The 18,484-nt window shown below is 52.5% G+C and overlaps 1 protein-coding gene and 1 non-coding gene across 2 annotated transcripts in view; both read left to right on the top strand.

Moving 5' to 3' along the window:
* The window catches only part of LOC133348015 (beta-1,3-N-acetylglucosaminyltransferase radical fringe-like), a 46,722-nt gene extending 37,008 nt beyond the window's left edge, over positions 1 to 9,714 (top strand). The window contains exons 4-9 of the mRNA XM_061560827.1: positions 37 to 139; positions 269 to 422; positions 2,735 to 2,820; positions 3,302 to 3,467; positions 3,909 to 3,997; positions 6,888 to 9,714. Of these exons, the coding sequence (XP_061416811.1) occupies positions 37 to 139; positions 269 to 422; positions 2,735 to 2,820; positions 3,302 to 3,467; positions 3,909 to 3,997; positions 6,888 to 6,948 (659 nt within the window). The 3' untranslated portion in view covers positions 6,949 to 9,714. The remainder of the gene's footprint in view (positions 1 to 36; positions 140 to 268; positions 423 to 2,734; positions 2,821 to 3,301; positions 3,468 to 3,908; positions 3,998 to 6,887) is intronic.
* Positions 9,715 to 15,743: 6,029 nt separating this feature from the next.
* On the top strand, positions 15,744 to 15,852 carry LOC133348101 (U6 spliceosomal RNA). Its single transcript, XR_009755779.1, has one exon. It is a non-coding gene; the product is annotated as a U6 spliceosomal RNA (small nuclear RNA).
* Positions 15,853 to 18,484: the final 2,632 nt, after the last annotated feature.

Below are 18,484 nucleotides of genomic sequence, written 5' to 3'. Positions count from 1 at the left end.
GATAATTATGATGATGTCTGTAATGGCGCGGTGCAGGCTCCCACATGGTGAACACGAACTGCTCGGCGGCGCACAATCGGCAAGCGCTGTCGTGCAAGATGTCGGTGGAGTATGAGACTTTCGTGAAGTCCGGCAAGAAGTGAGAAGCGCGCTCGTGCACGCACGCTCACGTACACACACTTGCGCACCCTCACGCACGTGCACTATTGCATGCACGCGTACGCACACTCACGTTCTGCTTGCTGTGCTGCCCATTCCCCCCACGCAGGTGGTTCTGCCACGTGGACGATGACAACTACGTGAACGTGGAGGCGCTCAGGGCGGCACTCTCCTCCTTCTCGCACACACACGACTTCTACGTGGGGCGGCCATCGCTGGATCGGCCCATCGAGGCAACCGAGCGCCTCTCCCCCCACGTCTCGGTAAGCGGTCACTCTCGGCAACCGGGCCTCACGGGCAATAAGGCATCACGGGCAACTAGGCTTCATGGGTAACCGGGCCTCATGGGCAACGAGGCCTCATGGGTAACTAGGCCTCACAGGAAACCGGGCCTCATGGGTAACTCGGTGTCAAGGGCAACTAGGCCTCATGTGCAACTAGGCCTCGTGGGCAACCGGGCCACACTGGCAACGAGGCCTCACGGGCAACTAGGCTTAATGGGTAACCGGGCCTCATGGGTAACTCGGCATCAAGGGCAACTAGGCCTCAAGGGCAACTAGGCCTCATGTGCAACTAGGCCTCACAGGCAACCAGGCCTCACGTGCAATCGGGGCACCATGGCAACCAGACCTATTACCTGTCCACATACCCCTATCAGCATATAGGTTTTATAGTGAGTTAAATCATGTAATAAAATAAATGAATGTGTTCTAATTACCTTTCCACGTAGTAAACACCGGAGACATTCAGACAAATGTAATGGTATATCATCTCGCTGAGGCTTGGCCAATTTGCTTGACCAGTGCTGTAGCATTTTAACATTTGGCTTTGTGGCGCCATCATTTTTATACCGTAGGGCTATTACGAAAAGAGATGCCGCTGTGTTTCACGCAGTACGCAGTCGTTTCTGCAGTCGGGGAACGGGGCGATGTTGCTCTGTGCGTGTGCGCAATCCCAGTTTTGAGTAAATTCGTTGGCCATGCTCTATTTCGAATTTGACAAAAGTTCGACCGTGACTGTGACACACAATGGCCAGCTCGTGTCGAACAACGCCACGCGAATTTGCAATGTCCACAGTGAGTCAGACGGCGAGCAGCGCGCCGTTGGTCAATAATGTGCACCGCAGCATTGACCAGGGCGGCCGCCACATTCGAACACGTGAACGCAATGGTGGCTACCGCTGGGGCCACAGTCACGGCCACCCCGATATCAGCAGGGCCCACCCCCCGTCACCAACGGCTTGTCTTACAGAACCAGGGAGGTCCTACTTAGCAGCTCATCCCGGAATTAGAGAGAGAGAACTCAGCGTCACGCGGAGAAAAGAGTTTTCCGTGGAGTTATATATTCCGTGGCTGGCTTTTTGGCAGCAGAGTGGGGATAATCCACCGTTGTACCGTACCTCTATGTTCCCACTGGCACGCTCTTTCTCTGTCCACCAGCCCGCGCTGCCACAGTGTGGCGTAAGCGTTGTTCGATTCGAATAACTGGCCCACGACCGGCACAGCCTAGGGTAGGCCCTCATTCAGCAGAGATGTAGGGCTGTCCGTGTGCGTAGAACAAGGCTGGCAGCATAGAGTTTTTTTCCATCGGGTTTTTTTATGGTTTTAATAAAAAAAAACGATCATCTCAGATGGCCAAAAATCCTGTTTTATTCGGTTTTATTGCTTGTTAATCCCTACAATTATAGCCCCCACCAAAGGGAAGACAAACAACACGTTCCACTACAAGATGATGGTCAAAGATCGCAAGACGCCGATGGAGTATTGGCCGTCCAATGGCAGTGAGTGGCCTGAGCTGCAAAAGATCGACGTCAAACTGTTCAGCATTGCCACATCCAGTGCCGTATCCAAGAGGAACTTCTTCACCTTGGCCTTCATTCACTCCAAGCTGAGGAACAGCCTGAGCGTGAAGTCGGTGGAGAAGCTCGTCTTGTTCAAGAGCAACATTACCGCCTTCTTCGACAGCATGGTTGAGATGATCGAAGAGGACAGCGAATCCGATTGCAAAAAAAAAACGGTTTTTTTCCACCATTGGGCGTAGAGAGTAACCCAGCACAGCAGTCAACGGAGCTGCGAGATTTTGGTGGTAAATGTGTTGATGTTGATGGTGGTGGTGGAGCGGTAGTGTTGTGGTTAACACGCTGCACTACAAACCCGGCGATCCGAGTTAGATTTCCGCTCAAGGCCAACACTAGTGACGATTATCTGAACCGGTTCTGGGCCTCGCCTAGGTCGATTCAGCCTCAAACATTTCCACTAGGGAGACAAAGGCGCCCAAGCGTGGTGTTGGCCACCCACCCCCTCGTGTGCCGTGCCGGCCTTCATAAGTGCTACTCGCTAACAGAACTTGCCCCAACAGTCTGTTAAAACTAAACGGGAGATCTTTGTCTTTGCCTTGGTTTGGTCCTGGTTTGGTGGAGATAACGGTGATAGGGAAAGCGATGATGATGATGTTGTTGATGATGATGAAGACGATAATGGAGATGATGACGATGATGACGATGTTGATGTTTATGATGATTATGATGAAGATGATGACGGAGATGATGATGACGATGTGCCATCTTCCCCCGCAGCACACGGTCACGTTCTGGTTTGCCACGGGAGGTGCCGGGTTCTGCTTGAGCCGCGGCCTCGCGCTGAAGATGACTCCATGGGCCAGGTGAGTGCCGCCTGCCGTGGGGTTACAGGCCCCCTGTGTGCGGCGCGCCGCGGTGTGGTGTGGCGTGGCCACGGTGTCACCTGCCATGCTGCGGTGTGGCCTAACCCATGGCGTGCCCGGTCTCAGTGTGGCGTGCGCCTGACGTGGTGTGGTGATGTAGTGCGGTGTCGCAGTGCGGTGATGTGGTGTGGTGACAAGGTGTGGTGTCGTGGTGGTCTAGAGCTCCCTGTCTCGGTGTAGCACACCCTGACGCAGTGTGGTATCACGGTGCGGTGTGACAGTGCGGTGTGGCGTCGTGGTGTGGCAGTGCGTTAACACGGTGCAGTATTGTGGTGTGCTGATGCGGGGCGGTGACGCGGGGCGGTGTGGCAGTGTGGTGAAGTGGTGCGGTATCGTGGTGTGGTGACGCGGTCAATTGTGGCGATGTGGTGGCGCGGTGCGGTGACGCTGTGCGTTGTGGGGATGCGGTGTGGCGGTGCAGTGCCGGCGTGTTCATGAGCACGGCGGAGCGGATCCGTCTGCCGGACGACTGCACGGTGGGCTACATCGCCGAGGCCATGCTGGGGGTGCCGCTCACCTTCAGCCCCCTCTTCCACTCGCACCTCGAGAACCTGCAACAGATCCCTCACGCTCAGCTCCCTCACCAGGTGAGGGTGCCACACACGCACACACTGTGGTACTGGGTGAGAGCGGTCCACCGAGTGGGCGAGCGTGGGGATAAGGAAGGTGCGACAGGTGACGACGGTGACGATGGTAACAGTGACGATGGTGACGATGACGGTAACGACGACATGGGTGACAACGGTGAGGACGACGATGGCAGTGACGACGACATTGGTGACGATGACGGTGTTGGTGAATTTATATGCCATCTCCTTTCAGAGCGGAGGCCTCCTAAATGGCTGAAAAATCCAGTGACAATTTTAACATATAATTTCTCTCTCCCCGATTCTCACTCCCTCTCTCCCTGTCTCACCTTCCCCCTCTCCCTGCCTCTCTCCCTGTCTCTCCATCCCTCTCTCCCTGTCTCTCCATCCCTCTCTCCCTGTCTCTCTCCCTGCATCTCTCCGTGGCTCCCCCACTTCAAGGCGACGCTGAGCTACGGGACGTTTGAGAACAAGCGCAACGTCATCAACATCAACAACGGAGCATTCGGCAGCGAGCAAGACCCAACGAGGTTACTCACCCCTCGCTCGCCCTCCCCTCGCTCGCCCGCCCCTCGCTCGCCCACCCCTCGCTCACCCGCCCGCCCCTCGCTCACCCGCCCGCCCCTCGCTCACCCGCCCGCCCCTCGCTCACCCGCCCCTCGCTCGCCCACATCACCGAGTCCACCCAAAAATGATGTTGCTGCCATGGCTGTGATGATGATGATGGTGGTGGTGATTGTCGCTGTTATGATGCTGCTACGATGACAATGATGACGCTGACGATAGTGGTAGTGGTGGTGATTGTCACTGTTATGATGCTGCTACGATGACAACGATGATGACGATGGCGGTGATGGTGGTGCTGCTGCTGCCACTCGTGAATGTGATGCACATATCTGTGTTCACTATTAGGAAGGCACTGGAGCTATGCACTTTTAAATCCTCTAGATAGAAAACGTATTCTTTTCAACTGCTTTTTGTGTTCAGTTTGTTGTCTTTCCCCGCCCATACGTCTGATTAGCACGGTTGGCTATGTAATGAGGTGCGAAAGAAAGCTGTCTCTGGTGTAGACCATTCAGTTTCAAAGACAATGCATATGTTTTCAGGTGTTGTTTGCATGTTTAACACAAGTGTGTGTGTGGTTAATGCAGATTTGATGCCTTGCCAAAAGGTTTCTATTTGGTGTTTGAACATCTTAACACATGTTGTATTGCCAGGAAGAGTAAAACCAATTCCTAACTTTCACAATCAGGTTGGTTTATGTATACTAGTGTAGGGTATCGTAGCGTATAGTAGTGTAGTGTATACTAGTGTAGTGTATAGTAGTGTAGAGTATAGTAGTGTAGTGTAGTGGAAAGTAGTGTAGTGCCTCCATAGAGCCCAATGTGTTCGCTTACCGACCATTCCCCTGTTAACGACGGGCTGTTATAGGTATAGTAAATATGAATGGATGCATTGATTAACCGTGTTACTTTTGATATCATGTGTTTATAATGTTGTTAGTACCTTAATGTATTCATATGCATTGTTTAAATATCATAAAGTACGTTTTTTCGATGGAAAATATGTAGCTTTTGCTACTATCGGAACGAATGAAGCCTTTAACGTGTATTTATTTACTATACTCGTTTAACAACCAAATCGCCTAACAACCGGTTTGTAGAAACCAATTACCGTCGTTAAGAGGGCTTCTAACGTATTTATACAAAATATAAATCTAGTTTAGTTTTTTATATTCTTAGGTTTTTTCGGTAAAGTCACGTAGCCGCACCGAACCTCACAAAAATAATATTCAGGGCCTACCTTGGCCTTGGCTCCTCCCACCCTCAACCAGTATATATACAAGGACTGTTTTCTTGGAATTTCTCTCACTTGATACGGCAATCTGGCTGTGACGGTTCCACCTGAAGACGGAAGCTTGTGTTGCCTCCGAAACGTCGTGATTTTTTATTTTATTTTTATTTTACTTTCATTAATTTTAATTTTTTTACTTACGTGACTTTACCGAAAAAACCTAAGAATATGAATCATTGCAGTCACGAAAGCTTCAAATCTAGAAATAGTTTAGTTTCACCATCCCGGCCATTTTCGTCCGCTGCCAAGTCACGTGTTCCCACGGGATCCGCTCACTCGTTTCCAAACGGCGCCCCCTGCTGGAGCCGTGGCGCCGGTGCGCCAGGACCGACCTCGACCTGCCCCCCCACCCCCCTTCAGGCTTTCCCTGAGCGTGACTTTAAAAGTCTCCTTTTTCCCCATTCTTAAACCAAATTATCAAATTCATCCGCGCGGGGGAGAGATCCCGCGTGGGTAGCCACAATAGAAGAGCCGGTGGCGTCTGGCTTACGGTGGTGATGGTGGTGGTGACGACGATGTATGCACGTACGTGTGTGTGTGTTTAGAACTTTTTGCGTACCACCGTGTGGGGAGCGGTGATGTAAGAGGTCAGCGCGCTGCGCTACGAACCCGGCGGCCCGAGTTCGATTCCCGCTCACGGCCACCAACACCTAGTGACGATTATCTGAACCCGTCCTGGGCCTCCTCCCCTTGGCCGATTCCTCTACAAAAAAGAGTGTTGAGAGTGAACGAGTGCCCGAGAGGAGTGTGAGAGAAATGGGGGAGCGGTGGCATAGTGGTTGGCGCGCTGCAGCTACGAACCCGGCGGCCCGAGTTCGATTCCCGCTCACGGCCACCAACACCAAGTGACGATTGTCTGAACCGGTGCTGGGCCTCCTCACCGAGTTCGACTCAGTCTCAAATGAGTACCTGGAGCGGTGTGTAAACATCGCCTCACTAGGAAGACAAAGGCGGCTGGGCGTGGTCCTGGCCACCCACCCCCTCGTGTGCTGTGCCGGCCTTCGTAGGCGCTCGCTAACAGCACTTGCCCCAACAGTCTATTAAGGCTATACGGGGGATCTTTGTCTTTGTGTGTTGAATTTCTTTCGCACCACCGTACGTAGCCAACCATGCTAATCGGTGGCAAGGACAACAAACTAAACACAAAAAGCAGTTCTGAAGAAAGGAGTGGTCAATGTATATGACTTAAAAGTCCACAGCTCCATTGGCTTCCTAATATCAGAAGAGAATTCCAGACGGCCGCAGAAGCGCATCTGAAAAGCACGCGATGCTGTTACCGTTTTGTTCAATGGCCAGCTAAAAGCCGCTGATTTTGGCTGGCCACGATACCTTGCTGCCGAGATCAGCAAGATATTGTGGTTCATTTGTGTGTAATGATGAAGACCATGGTGACAATGACGACGACGACGACGACGGTGTTGTTGTTGTTGTTGATGAAGTTGCACCCCGATGTTGTTGATGTTGAAGCTGATGATGCTGATTAAGCTGCTGGTGCTACTGCAAGCTGATGATTGCCGCTGATGCTTCTGCTGACGACGATGCTGATGATGCTGATGCTCTCTGCAGGTTTCTGTCCCTCCACTGCCTGCTCCACCCCGACACGGACTGGTGCCCCCCGAGCTCATGACGTCCGCCGCCTTGACCCATGACCCACGACCCGTGACCCCCCTCAACGCTCAAACCTCTTGACCCCATCCTACCCCCCCTCCCTCCCTCCATTGGTGGATGAGAGTGAGCGGGGTAAGGTGACTGTTTTCTGGGTGGAGGACCAAAATCCGGGCTCTGTCGGGAGCACCCCGCATCGCGACTCCCGATGAGCGGCAACGAAGACGAAGCCTTTTGCGAAGCGAAACCCGAATCAAATTCTTGCACTCGAAAGGCGACGACGGCACGGTGGGGACGCTTCTGCCTGTCCTCTGCGCCTGCGCGCGTGGCCGCTTGCGGCGTTACATCTCGAACGTCTGTACAGAAATAATGACGACGACGACGACGACATTCGAGCCCTTTTGAAGGCAGCCGTTGCAGTATTTGTTCCTGAATGTTCGCTTGTTTTGCGTTTAATTTTACATTGATTGATTGTTATTACGTTTTGCTCGAAAGTGCTCGCCGTGTTCACGGTGACGTTGAAGGGACCAACGAAGGGGACGTTCTCCGCGCAAGCCTCGCGCCGGAGCTCTTTTGCGTGAAATATTAACGACGACGACGATAGCGGTGGCGATGGCGGTCACAGCACAATGTCGCACATCCGACCGTCGCACGTCCGCCATGACCCAGTCAACCGCCCGCGCCGCCCACCGCAGCGTTGCCGTGCCGCTTTCCGCTCTGTGACCTTCACAGGTTGGGATTGCTACGTACGATGCGAAAAGAAGTCCAGTGTAGACACACACACACACGCAGGCTCAAGCACCTTGGCGCTCTTCTATCCAGTCACAACGGTTGCAACTGTCGGTTTCAATAGAATCGGTTTAACACGCGGTACGCTTTTGCGACCAATATTATTCGAGTGAAATTGTAAACGTTGTGGGTTTACTGTCCAACACACCGGTGTGCTGTACTAGCAATGAATTGGCACGTTTTGCTTACGTGACAAATCTTACTAATTGCCTGTGTGGGCGTGGCGGCGGCAGGTTGAACGGCACGTTTATATTTACGCGATCTAACCCAAAAAAAGAAAAACCTCAGTCTCAACGGATGTTCACACATTGGACCTTTCCGACGTCGAGTCTCCGGCCAGACGGATACGCGGCAGCTGCCGCACCGTTAACCCGCTGTCGTGTTTCTGACTCGGTGGGGGGGGGGGGGGCGGTGAAATATCGACAGCCCGCGTGCGGTGCGTTACTCCGGTCGACTGCAGGCATCTTAGCCGCAACTAGTCGGGTACTAGAGGGCAGTATTTCCTACCCGGTAACAAGCTGGGGTTGTTAAAATGTATTTTTGTTGTTTGCTTAACCTGGCAACCGTGTGACAGAACACAAACGGGTACCAGTTTGCCACGAGTATAATAATTAGAATCTTAATGTTTAGCGTGTGACGTCATCGTTGACGCAAACTGCATCTCTCGCAATCGCCGAGGAACCACAGACGCGAGCTGGAAGGCCGCAGCAGCAGCAGCCAACGGATTGCCCAAGTTCTGCGCTCCTCTACATATATATCAAGGTGTTTTCAACCAATGAATGAGAATTCATTACATGCGGGAGGAAACCGGAGCGACCCGAGAATTGCCACACTGGCGCGCAAGGGGGCGGCCATTCCATCCCATTCAGACGAGGCGGATGGATATTAATCCGAACATTTTCTGTGCATTCGCCTCCTGGCGATCCAGAGTAGGTCACCTCCTCCACGATGCCCGCAGGTGGAAGGGAGTTTCGCAGCATCCGCGTGTGAGCCACCAACCCTCGCTTGCTGCCTCCCCACACGCAACTGCTTGTGGGCAGGCAGCCACAGTGCAAAGCTGCCACTACCACCGTCCCCGTGTCATATATAAATGGCTCAAAAGTGAGGACATGTAGGGTTATTTCTTTTATTTCAAAACTGAAAATGTTTCATTCATATTTTATCTAAAATCTTTATTTATATCTATGTGTATTGTTCCTTTTCAGATGACATGAAACATTTTAGATAATTGATAAAATTTTAGTTCAATTCGTTTCTACGTCTGCTGAAGTAGGCAGCTGCGATCTTAAACAAAAAGCAAGTCCTCGATTAATTTCTAAAAAAATCATTCGTGCATGAATGTTAAGAGTGGAATTCAGTTTGAGCGCGTGTTAAACTAAACCAAATAAATTTCGATTTAAAGCTTTCGTGACTGCAGGGATTCATCTTCTTGGTTGTTTCGGTAAAGTCACGTAGAAGGGAAGTAATAAAATAATAAAAATAAAACATAATAAAATAATTCTCACGACGCTGTCGCCTCGACAGACCTGGTTTCACCTGAGGACGGCTGCTTGCGTTGTGGCCGAAACGTCGTGAGAATTATTTTATTATGTTTTATTTTTATTATTTTATTACTTCCCTTCTACGTGACTTTACCGAAAGAACCAAGAAGATAAACTAAATAACTCCGTGCGGTTTGGTAACATCGATGTAACACCGCTGCGTGTCCTGACTTTTTGGCCACCCTGCAGAGAACAAGTGACCGTGCGACTCTTTGAGCGTCTCCACTGAAACACGAAGGAGCTGCCACCGCTGAGCAGCGACGAGCGGTCAGCGGCACGGCGGACTTGTCAGCCAAAGGTCACCGCTCCGGTTCAGTTTCCCCGCGCGGCAGTTGAAACGAGGGGGGGCAGGGCAAAGTTGATCAAGTCCGTTCCGAATGTTGCACCGGAATCGCTCACCAGTTACGGCACGTGGCCTGGCAGCGGTAGTGGCGGTAGTGGTGGTGGCGGTAGTGGTAGTGGTGGCGGTGGTGGCGGTGGTGGTGGTGGTGGTGGCGGTGGTGGCGGTGGTGGCGGTAGTGGCGGTGGTAGTGGTAGTGGTGGTGGTGGTGGTGGCGGTGGTGGTGGCGGTAGTGGCGGTAGTGGCGGTAGTAGTGGCGGTGGCGGCGGTGGTGGCGGTAGTGGTGGTGGTGGCGGTGGTGGTGGTGGTGGTGGCTATTCACGTGGCCTTGCGGCGGTGGATGGCTGTGCACGTGGCCGCTGTAATCCAGCACGGTGGAGGAGGCAGCAGTAGCGAGAAGGGTTGGTGGAGCGACGCACAACTGGCGTGAGACTCCCTTCCCGCCGTGGGCATCGCTGAGCTACCCGTACCCTGGCTCGCCAGGAGAAGGCAGCGCAGGTGGGCGAAATGTGCACTCTGGCCATTCCAGATGCACGTGACACGGTGTTGCCACCTTGCACTGGCGGCTTCTCTCCGTGTGTTCCGCTTCATGTTAATTGGCGATAACGCCTTCGTATGTAGAGGACCGCAGAGCTCGGAGAGTGGGGTGCCGGGATTTTCTGCTCATCTCGCCGCTGCCTGGCTTCTGCTGCTGCCTTTCCAAGCTCGCCTGCGGTTCCTCCCTCTGAGTCGCTCGCTCGCTCACTCGCCCTCCGAGAGAGAGCGAGATGTGACCGAGATGTGAGCGCGGCACTCCACCGTCGCTTCTGGTTTTTTTGTTAAGTCGGTTGGCAGGAAGGGCATTGAATTATCCCCAGTTGACGGGGAGTTCTAGACGTTGACATGGCCAAGCCATATTCGGGCGGTTGATTGGCTCGCCTCGTGTGAGCGTCGATGGCGTGCCTGCCGCCACCCCCAGAAGTGGTGGGGGGGTGGTTGGGTCGTGGTTTGGCGGGGCCTCTGAACGTCGTGTTGAGGCCTACGGTTGAAGAGAGAGGAGGGTTTGGGTTCAACACCTCCTGGCTTAAAGCGGGCCGGGCGTCGGGTCTCCCGCCGTGAAGTTGACGTCGCAAGAATTCAAAGCGAAATGTCCCGAACGGTTTTGTGAAGTTCAAAAAAAAAGGTGCCTTTGGGGGGGGGGGGGGGGTTAACTTTTGTTGTTGTTGTTGTTTTACACCGAGTTGTGAGCCCGCTGCAGTGGGTGGGAAATTCCACATTCCATGTGACGGGAGCCAGTCTCTTTGAAAGGATGCCCGTTTTGTTTTTGTTGTATAAGTTAGGGGTTCGGGTTAGCGTTACAGCTGGCAGTTAAGCACGCAGGGTAACGGGGGGGGGGGGGGGGACTATTGTTAGAGCTGTGGCTGGCGATGATTGCGAGAAGGGATTAATATGTTCTGTTTATTTAAGTGTTTTTTGTTATTTTACGGGATACGTTGTTTTTCCCCATCAGAGGACATTGCAGCAAAATGTATTGTTGTCCTGTACCCATGTACCCATGCTCCCAACGTCGAATGCTCCCCGGCGTCATCAACCCGCACTGACCAGCGTGGTGAAGTATGGTCAAATGACCCCCATCCACCCGTGATGACACGCTCGGTCGGAGTCGGGTCGACGCTTCTACCCAACATTGGTGGATTGACAAACGGGGCCACACACCTTTGTATCGGAGCAATCGTAACTGCCCCTTTTGAGACGTTGAGCGCCAGGTCACCCACGCGAATGAATCTCAAATGGGCTCTCACCTGGTGAAATAAAGGGACGTTAGAAATCTCACGAGGCGAGAAATCTCTAAAATTGGCTCTCATCAGGTGAAATAATGGGGCGTTAGGAATCTCAGGAGATGATCAATCTCAAAATTGTCTCTCATCAGGTGAAATAATGGGGCGTTAAGAATCTCACGAGGCGAGATCAATCTCAAAATTGGTTCTCGTCAGATTAAGTAATGGGGCGTTAAGAATCTCAGGAGATGATTGGCTCTCATCTGGTGAAATAAAGGGACGTAAAAAATCTCACGAGGCGAGAAATCTCAAAATTGGCTCTCATCAGGTGAAATAATGGGGCGTTAGGAATCAAAGGAAATGATCAATCTCAAAATTGCCTCTCGCCCGGTGAATTAAAGGGACGTTAGAAATCTCACGAAGCGATCAATCTCAAAATTGCCTCTCGCCCGGTGAAATGGACGTCAATCCTCAAGAGGCGTCACTAATCCCGGCGGATATCTCGCCTGGTCAAACAACTAAAACTAAAAGGTGTAGCCTCATCGCGGGAGGTGACGCAATCTTCTAGCGCGCGATCTTGGGTTCAAATGAAGGACACTGACGATTCGTCTTCAAGACTGTTGACTTTGTTTTATTTGTAAGTGCCGACACGGATACAGCAAGTGTTACCCGAGTATCGATGACAAGCGTTGCGTTGGTCATGTTCTTATAACGATGATGATGATGGTGATGATGTTGTTGTTGATGATGAAGTTATTAGTGCAATAGCAGCTCGCTATCCCTAGGGGGCATCGTGGACACGTGGCCAAGCGTCTTGCAGCGGGAACTCCATTGGCGCGGGCGAGGGAGGGGAGGGGGTGACCGGGCCGACTTGGCACACGAAGGCGGTTTGTGTGTCTCGGTGTGTGTGTGTGTGTCTCGGTGTGTGTGTGTGTCTCGGTGTGTGTGTGTGTGTCGGTGTGTGTGTGTGTGTCTCAACGTGTGTGTGTCTCGGTGTGTGTGTGTCTCGGTGTGTGTGTGTCTCGGTGTGTGTGTGTGTGGTTGTGTGTCTTGGTATGTGTGTGTGTGTCTCGGTGTGTGTCTCGGTGTGTGTCTCGGTGTGTGTCTCGGTGTGTGTGTGTGGTTGTGTGTCTCGGTATGTGTCTCGGTGTGTGTGTCTCGGTGTGCGTGTATGTGTCTCGGTGTGTGTGTGTGTCTCGGTGTGTGTCTCGGTATGTGTGGGTGGTTGTGTCTCGGTGTGTGTCTCGGTATGTGTGGGTGGTTGTGTCTCGGTGTGTGTGTGTGGTTGTGTGTGTGTCTCGGTGTGTGTGTGTGGTTGTGTGTCTCGGTATGTGTCTCGGTGTGTGTGTGTGGTTGTGTGTCTCGGTGTGTGTGTGTCTGGTTGTGTGTTGGTGTGTGCCTGTATTTGTGTGTCTCGGTGTGTCTCGATGTGTGTGTAGTTGTGTGTGTATTTGTGTGTTAGTGTGTTTCGCTGTGTGTTGGTATGTGTGTGCGCGTGCCATTGTGTCTGGGCTTGTCCACGTGTGTGTTGGTGCGTGTATGTCTGTGTGTGTGTGAGTGCATGTTGGTGTATTTTAGTCGGTGTGTGCTGTATTGTGTGGTGGTATATGTCGTGTGTGTTGGTGCATGTTCGCGCGAAGTCGAACGTGTCTATGTCGGTGTGTGTCTGTGTGTGTGTGGGGAGCGGTGGTGCAGCGGTTAGCGCGCTGCGCTACGAACCCGGCCACCCGAGTTCGATTCCCGCTCACGGCAACCAACACCAAGCGACGATTGTCTGAACCGGTCCCGGGCCTCCCCTAGGTCGACTCGGCCTTCAAACGAGTACCTGGTGCAGTGTGTGGTGAACACCGCCACTGGGGAGACAAAGGCGGCCGGGCGGGCGTGGTGCTGGCCACCCACCCCCTCGTGTGCCACAGTGCCGGTGGCGGTCTTCATGAGGTCACCCGCCTGGCCAATGGTCAGCGACAGTGTGGGGGGCCCCAGGCCTCTCTTCCCCCGGTGCTTCTTATGAGGTTGACGATTGCCACAACTAATATGGCAATCGCCTCCAGTGTGAGACATATTTTCTCCCATAGCGGCCTTCACCCGATTTGCCGGGGCGCGTGCGTGCGTGTTGTGTTTCTTGTGTTCGTTACCCGTAAACGAACCGTCTGTTGACCGTCGTGTTTAATAATAAGCTCCGTATTAAAATGGTATCTGTTCAAATCGACTCGAGTTTCTGCCGAATGACTCGTGGTGGTGGTGGTGCGGTGGTCGCTGCGTTACCGCGTAGAAGGTTCAAATCCCCTACCCAGGGTCGGATCCGGGCTACCACGACACAACTCGCGACTGCTTTGTCCACATCTGAGCGACTAGTTGCCGTTTCAGCGATCGCGGTTATCGGGGTGGGTTGTGTGACGGTGATTGTGGTTATCGGGATGGGTTGTGTGACAGTGATTGTGGTTATCGGGGTGGGTTGAGTGACAGTGATTGTGGTTATCGGGGTGGGTTGAGTGACAGTGATTGTGGTTATCGGGATGGGTTGTGTGACAGTGATTGTGGTTATCGGGATGGGTTGTGTGACAGTGATTGTGGTTATCGGGATGGGTTGTGTGACGGTGATTGTGGTTATCGGGATGGGTTGTGTGACGGTGATTGTGGTTATCGGGGTGGGTTGTGTGACAGTGATTGTGGTTATCGGGATGGGTTGTGTGACGGTGATTGTGGTTATCGGGGTGGGTTGTGTGACAGTGATTGTGGTTATCGGGGTGGGTTGTGTGACAGTAATTGTGGTTATCGGGGTGGGTTGTGTGACAGTGATTGTGGTTATCGGGATGGGTTGTGTGACGGTGATTGTGGTTATCGGGATGGGTTGTGTGACGGTGATTGTGGTTATCGGGGTGGGTTGTGTGACGGTGATTGTGATAATCGGGGTGGGTTGTGTGACAGTGATTGTGGTTATCGGGATGGGTTGTGTGACGGTGATTGTGGTTATCGGGATGGGTTGTGTGACGGTGATTGTGGTTATCGGGGTGGGTTGTGTGACAGTGATTGTGGTTATCAGGGTGGGTTGTGTGACGGTGATTGTGGTTATCGGGATGGGTTGTGTGACAGTGATTGTGGTTATCGGGGTGGGTTGAGTGACAGTGATTGTGGTTATCGGGATGGGTTGTGTGACGGTGATTGTGGTTATCGGGGTGGGTTGTGTGACGGTGATTGTGGTTATCGGGGTGGGTTGTGTGACAGTGATTGTGGTTATCGGGGTGGGTTGTGTGACAGTGATTGGGGTTATCGGGGTGGGTTGTGTGACAGTGATTGGGGTTATCGGGGTGGGTTGTGTGACAGTGATTGTGGTTATCGGGGTGGGTTGAGTGACAGTGATTGTGGTTATCGGGGTAGGTTGTGTGACAGTGATTGTGGTTATCGGGGTGGGTTGAGTGACAGTGATTGTGGTTATCGGGGTGGGTTGAGTGACAGTGATTGTGGTTATCTGGGTGGGTTGAGTGACAGTGATTGTGGTTATCGGGGTGGGTTGTGTGACATTGCGGTCATGCAGAGGAAGATTGCGTGTGTGTGTGGGAAGGGGTATTGGGTGCGGGTGCGCAGTCTCCGATGCGGTTGTGAGCTGTTCCCCAGGAATGCGTGAAGACGAGAGCGATGGAGTAAGAGATTGAGAGTTCTAGAGGGAGAGCGATTAAGAGATCGGGAGATAGCAAGAGAGAGTGAGAGCGAGAGAGAGATAGTTTTTGAGTTCTTCTTGGTTCTTTCGGTAAAGTCACGTAGAAGGGAAGTAATAAAATAATAAAAATAAAACATAATATTATGTTTTATTTTTATTATTTTATTACTTCCCTTCTACGTGACTTTACCGAAAGAACCAAGAAGATGAATCCCTGCAGTCACGAAAGCTTTAAATCGAAAAGTTTTTGAGTTGTAAACCACTTCTATTGTCGCCAGCAGCAAAAGCACTGGAGCCGATTTCGATACAGATCACATTGCGTACAGCATCACGTGGTGTGCGCGTCACACACACAAACAACATGCACTGCACGTGGCCACGTGTAACACGAGGACCGTCGCGAACAGAGCAAGAGGGATGTGGGAGGGATTCGAGGGAGGGAGATTGAGAGGGCGAGAGAGATTGAGCGAGCGAGTGAGAGAAAACGATTGAGAGATGGAGAGAGAGCGAGTGAGTGAGAGAGCTGTGCGGTTTTGGGAATTAAAAGTCCTTGGCAAGACAACTACCTTCCCACTCACTCCCTTCCTCTCTATCTCCGTCTGTTCCTCTCTCTCTGGCTCTTTTTTTACGATCAGTGGAAACAAGAAGATGCTCAGTGTAGTCGGCATTTTGCTTCGTTCATCATTTCTTAAAAACATTTTTTTTTACTTTGTTTATGTAAACCCCCACCTCTTTCTCTCACTCCGGCAGTACATATACTAAAATTTGAACGATACAGAGAAGATTAGCATGGCCCCTGTGCAAGGATGACACGCAAAATTCTCTCGCTCACTCTCTCGCTCTCTCTCTCGCTCTCTCTCGTTCTGCCCGCAGCCCTTCTCGCAGTCCGACGGCCTCCGACGGGTAGCTCACATCAGCATGCAGAGCTCCCCGTCATCTGCCACCGAGCACACGGCCTCCTCCATCGCCCACTGCTCCTTGAAGGCCGGCACGGCGTGGGTCAGCCGCGCCGCATGGCGGAACTCCAGCCCACACACCCTGGCTCCGACCAGAGCGCGGTCTCAATCTCTCTCAAGCTCTCACCTACTTACCGCGTCTGTTCCCGTCTGGATAGCTCCGCTCACCCCCCCCCCTCCTCTCTCTTTCTCTGATCTCTCACTCCGCGTATTTTCATCTCACTCGCTCGCTCTCTCCATCACTCACCAATCTCCACTCTGTCGCTCATCTCTCGCACCTTCTCCGAACCCTCTGTCTCTATAAATCCATCCGCCTCGCCATTTATAACTCTCCCCACTCTACTCTTAGGTTTTTTTCCGGTAAAGTCACTTAGGTAAAAAATAAAATAAAAATTAATAAAAGTAATAATAGAAATAAAATAAAAAAATTAAAATAAATGTATTATTTTATTTCTATTATTACTTTTATTAATTTTAAAATAAAATTATTATTTTATTTTTATTTTACTTTTATCAATTTTAATTTCATTTTTTACCTACGTGACTTTACCGGAAAAACCCTATAAGAGCATGAATCCTTGCAGTCACGAAAGCTTCAAATCTAGAATTAATACTCTCCCCACTCTCCCTCCTCTCCCTCCTCCCTCTCTCTTCTGCACCGCGATCTCTAAATCCTCCACACAAGATCTGCTGGCTCTGTCTCCATCCCGTGTGTCCCCCCCCCCGCCCATCCTCTCCGTCTCTCTGCGTTGTGGGTTCCGACTGATGGCTCGTTTGTGGTTGTGAGTCGATGGCTCTGGTTGTTGCCTGGTTGTGGTTGCTCTGGTTGTGGTTGCTCTGGGTTGTGGTTGCTCTGGGTTGTGGTTCGGCTCGGCGGTTGTGTCGATCACCGGCTCGTGGCTGTTCGGGTGGATAGTGGTTGTGGTTGGTGAGAAGGCAACACACACGCACAGACATACAAAACGAATACAAAGATCCCCCGGGTAGCCTTGACAGACTAGGGGCAAGTGATGTTTATCAAGCACCTATGAAGGCCGGAACAGCACACTGAGGTGGTGGTTGGTCAACACCACGCCCGGCCGCCTTTGTCTCCCCAGTGATGATATTTTACACACCGCACCAGGTACTCGTTTGAGGCTGAGTCGACCCAGGGGAGGCCCCAGCACCGGTTCAGATAATCGTCACCGGTGTTGTTGGCCACGAGCGGGAATCGAACTCGGGTCGCCGAGTTCGTAACGCGAAACACGAAACAGACACACGTACACGTGCTCACATACCAGACTCGCAAACACACACACCACAACACTCATTTTCAACACACACAAAGACAAAGCCCCCCCCCCCCTCCTGGTATAGCCTGCTTCGGCTGTTGGGGCAAGGTGTTGTTCGTGCGCACCGAACGAGACAGACCGGCACGGCGCGTAACGGGCTGATGGTGCCAGAGGCATGCCCGACCGCCTTTGTCTCCCCCCCACCCCAGTACTGATTTAAATACCGCTGAGTCGAGCCTTGGGGAGGCGGAGGGAGGGCCGGTTCATATAGTCGCGACTGATGTTTGCCACGCACGCATTGACACACACACAGACATACAAAACGAATACAAAGATCCCCCGGATAGCCTTAACAGACTTAAGGGGCAAGTGCTGTTACGGAGCACCTGGGTGTTGGCCGTGAGCGGGAATCGAACTCGGGTCGCCGGGTTCGTAGCGCAGCGCGTTACAACAACCGCCATTCGCTACTAAGTGGCGGTGACGTCACCACGACGCTTGTGCCAGGCCATGTGCACCTTGAGGCCACGTGAAGTGTCGAACGCCCGCCTGCAGGAGGTCACGGGGCAGACCCAGCATGCAGGTGCCACGGGTCGACTGACTGAGATGATCGAGATGACTGGCTGATGCACCACTTGTGCCCCCTACTGTGCCAACTTGCTGTGCTTTATCCACCCGGCGCTCCGCTCGTTGTTGTGAGCGTCGCACCTCTGCCCTCCGTTGTTGTTGGAGGGCGACTGCCTCCAACTGCCCAGTAGCGTCCTTCACGAGCCTCCTCCACAGAGGCCGATCTTGACACCGCTGGTACCAGTCATCGGCAAGTCCACTCAGCTCCATATCCCCCTGTACCACATCACTCCATCTCCTCTCTAGCCCATGCCGCGCCCGTTTAGCCCCCTCGATCCGGCCGAACAAAAGCTGTTAAGGCATGCGGTGATTGGGCATATCCACATTCACACACACACATACACACAGACATTAACAGACACAGACATTAACACACACAGACACACACAGACATTAACACACACAGACACACAGACAGTAACACACACATACACACAGCCATTGGGTTGGGGTGCTTTCCTGTGACCTCTTGTGAGGTCACCGTGACCTCCCCGTGGGGTTTCTTCGACCCCCCTCCCAACTCAGCCCCCCCCCCCCATCCCCTGAACTCCCCACAGCTTCAATCTGGCAGCCCGCGGAGCTCGATTCAGCAGCCAAGGTCCGGTTAGAGAGCGAGACCCGG

Source organism: Lethenteron reissneri, chromosome 26, assembly GCF_015708825.2.
Source record: "Lethenteron reissneri isolate LAM-NWPU_2019-01 chromosome 26, ASM1570882v1, whole genome shotgun sequence".
NCBI classification, from domain to species: domain Eukaryota; kingdom Metazoa; phylum Chordata; class Hyperoartia; order Petromyzontiformes; family Petromyzontidae; genus Lethenteron; species Lethenteron reissneri.
This window is presented reverse-complemented; position numbering and strand designations above follow the sequence as displayed.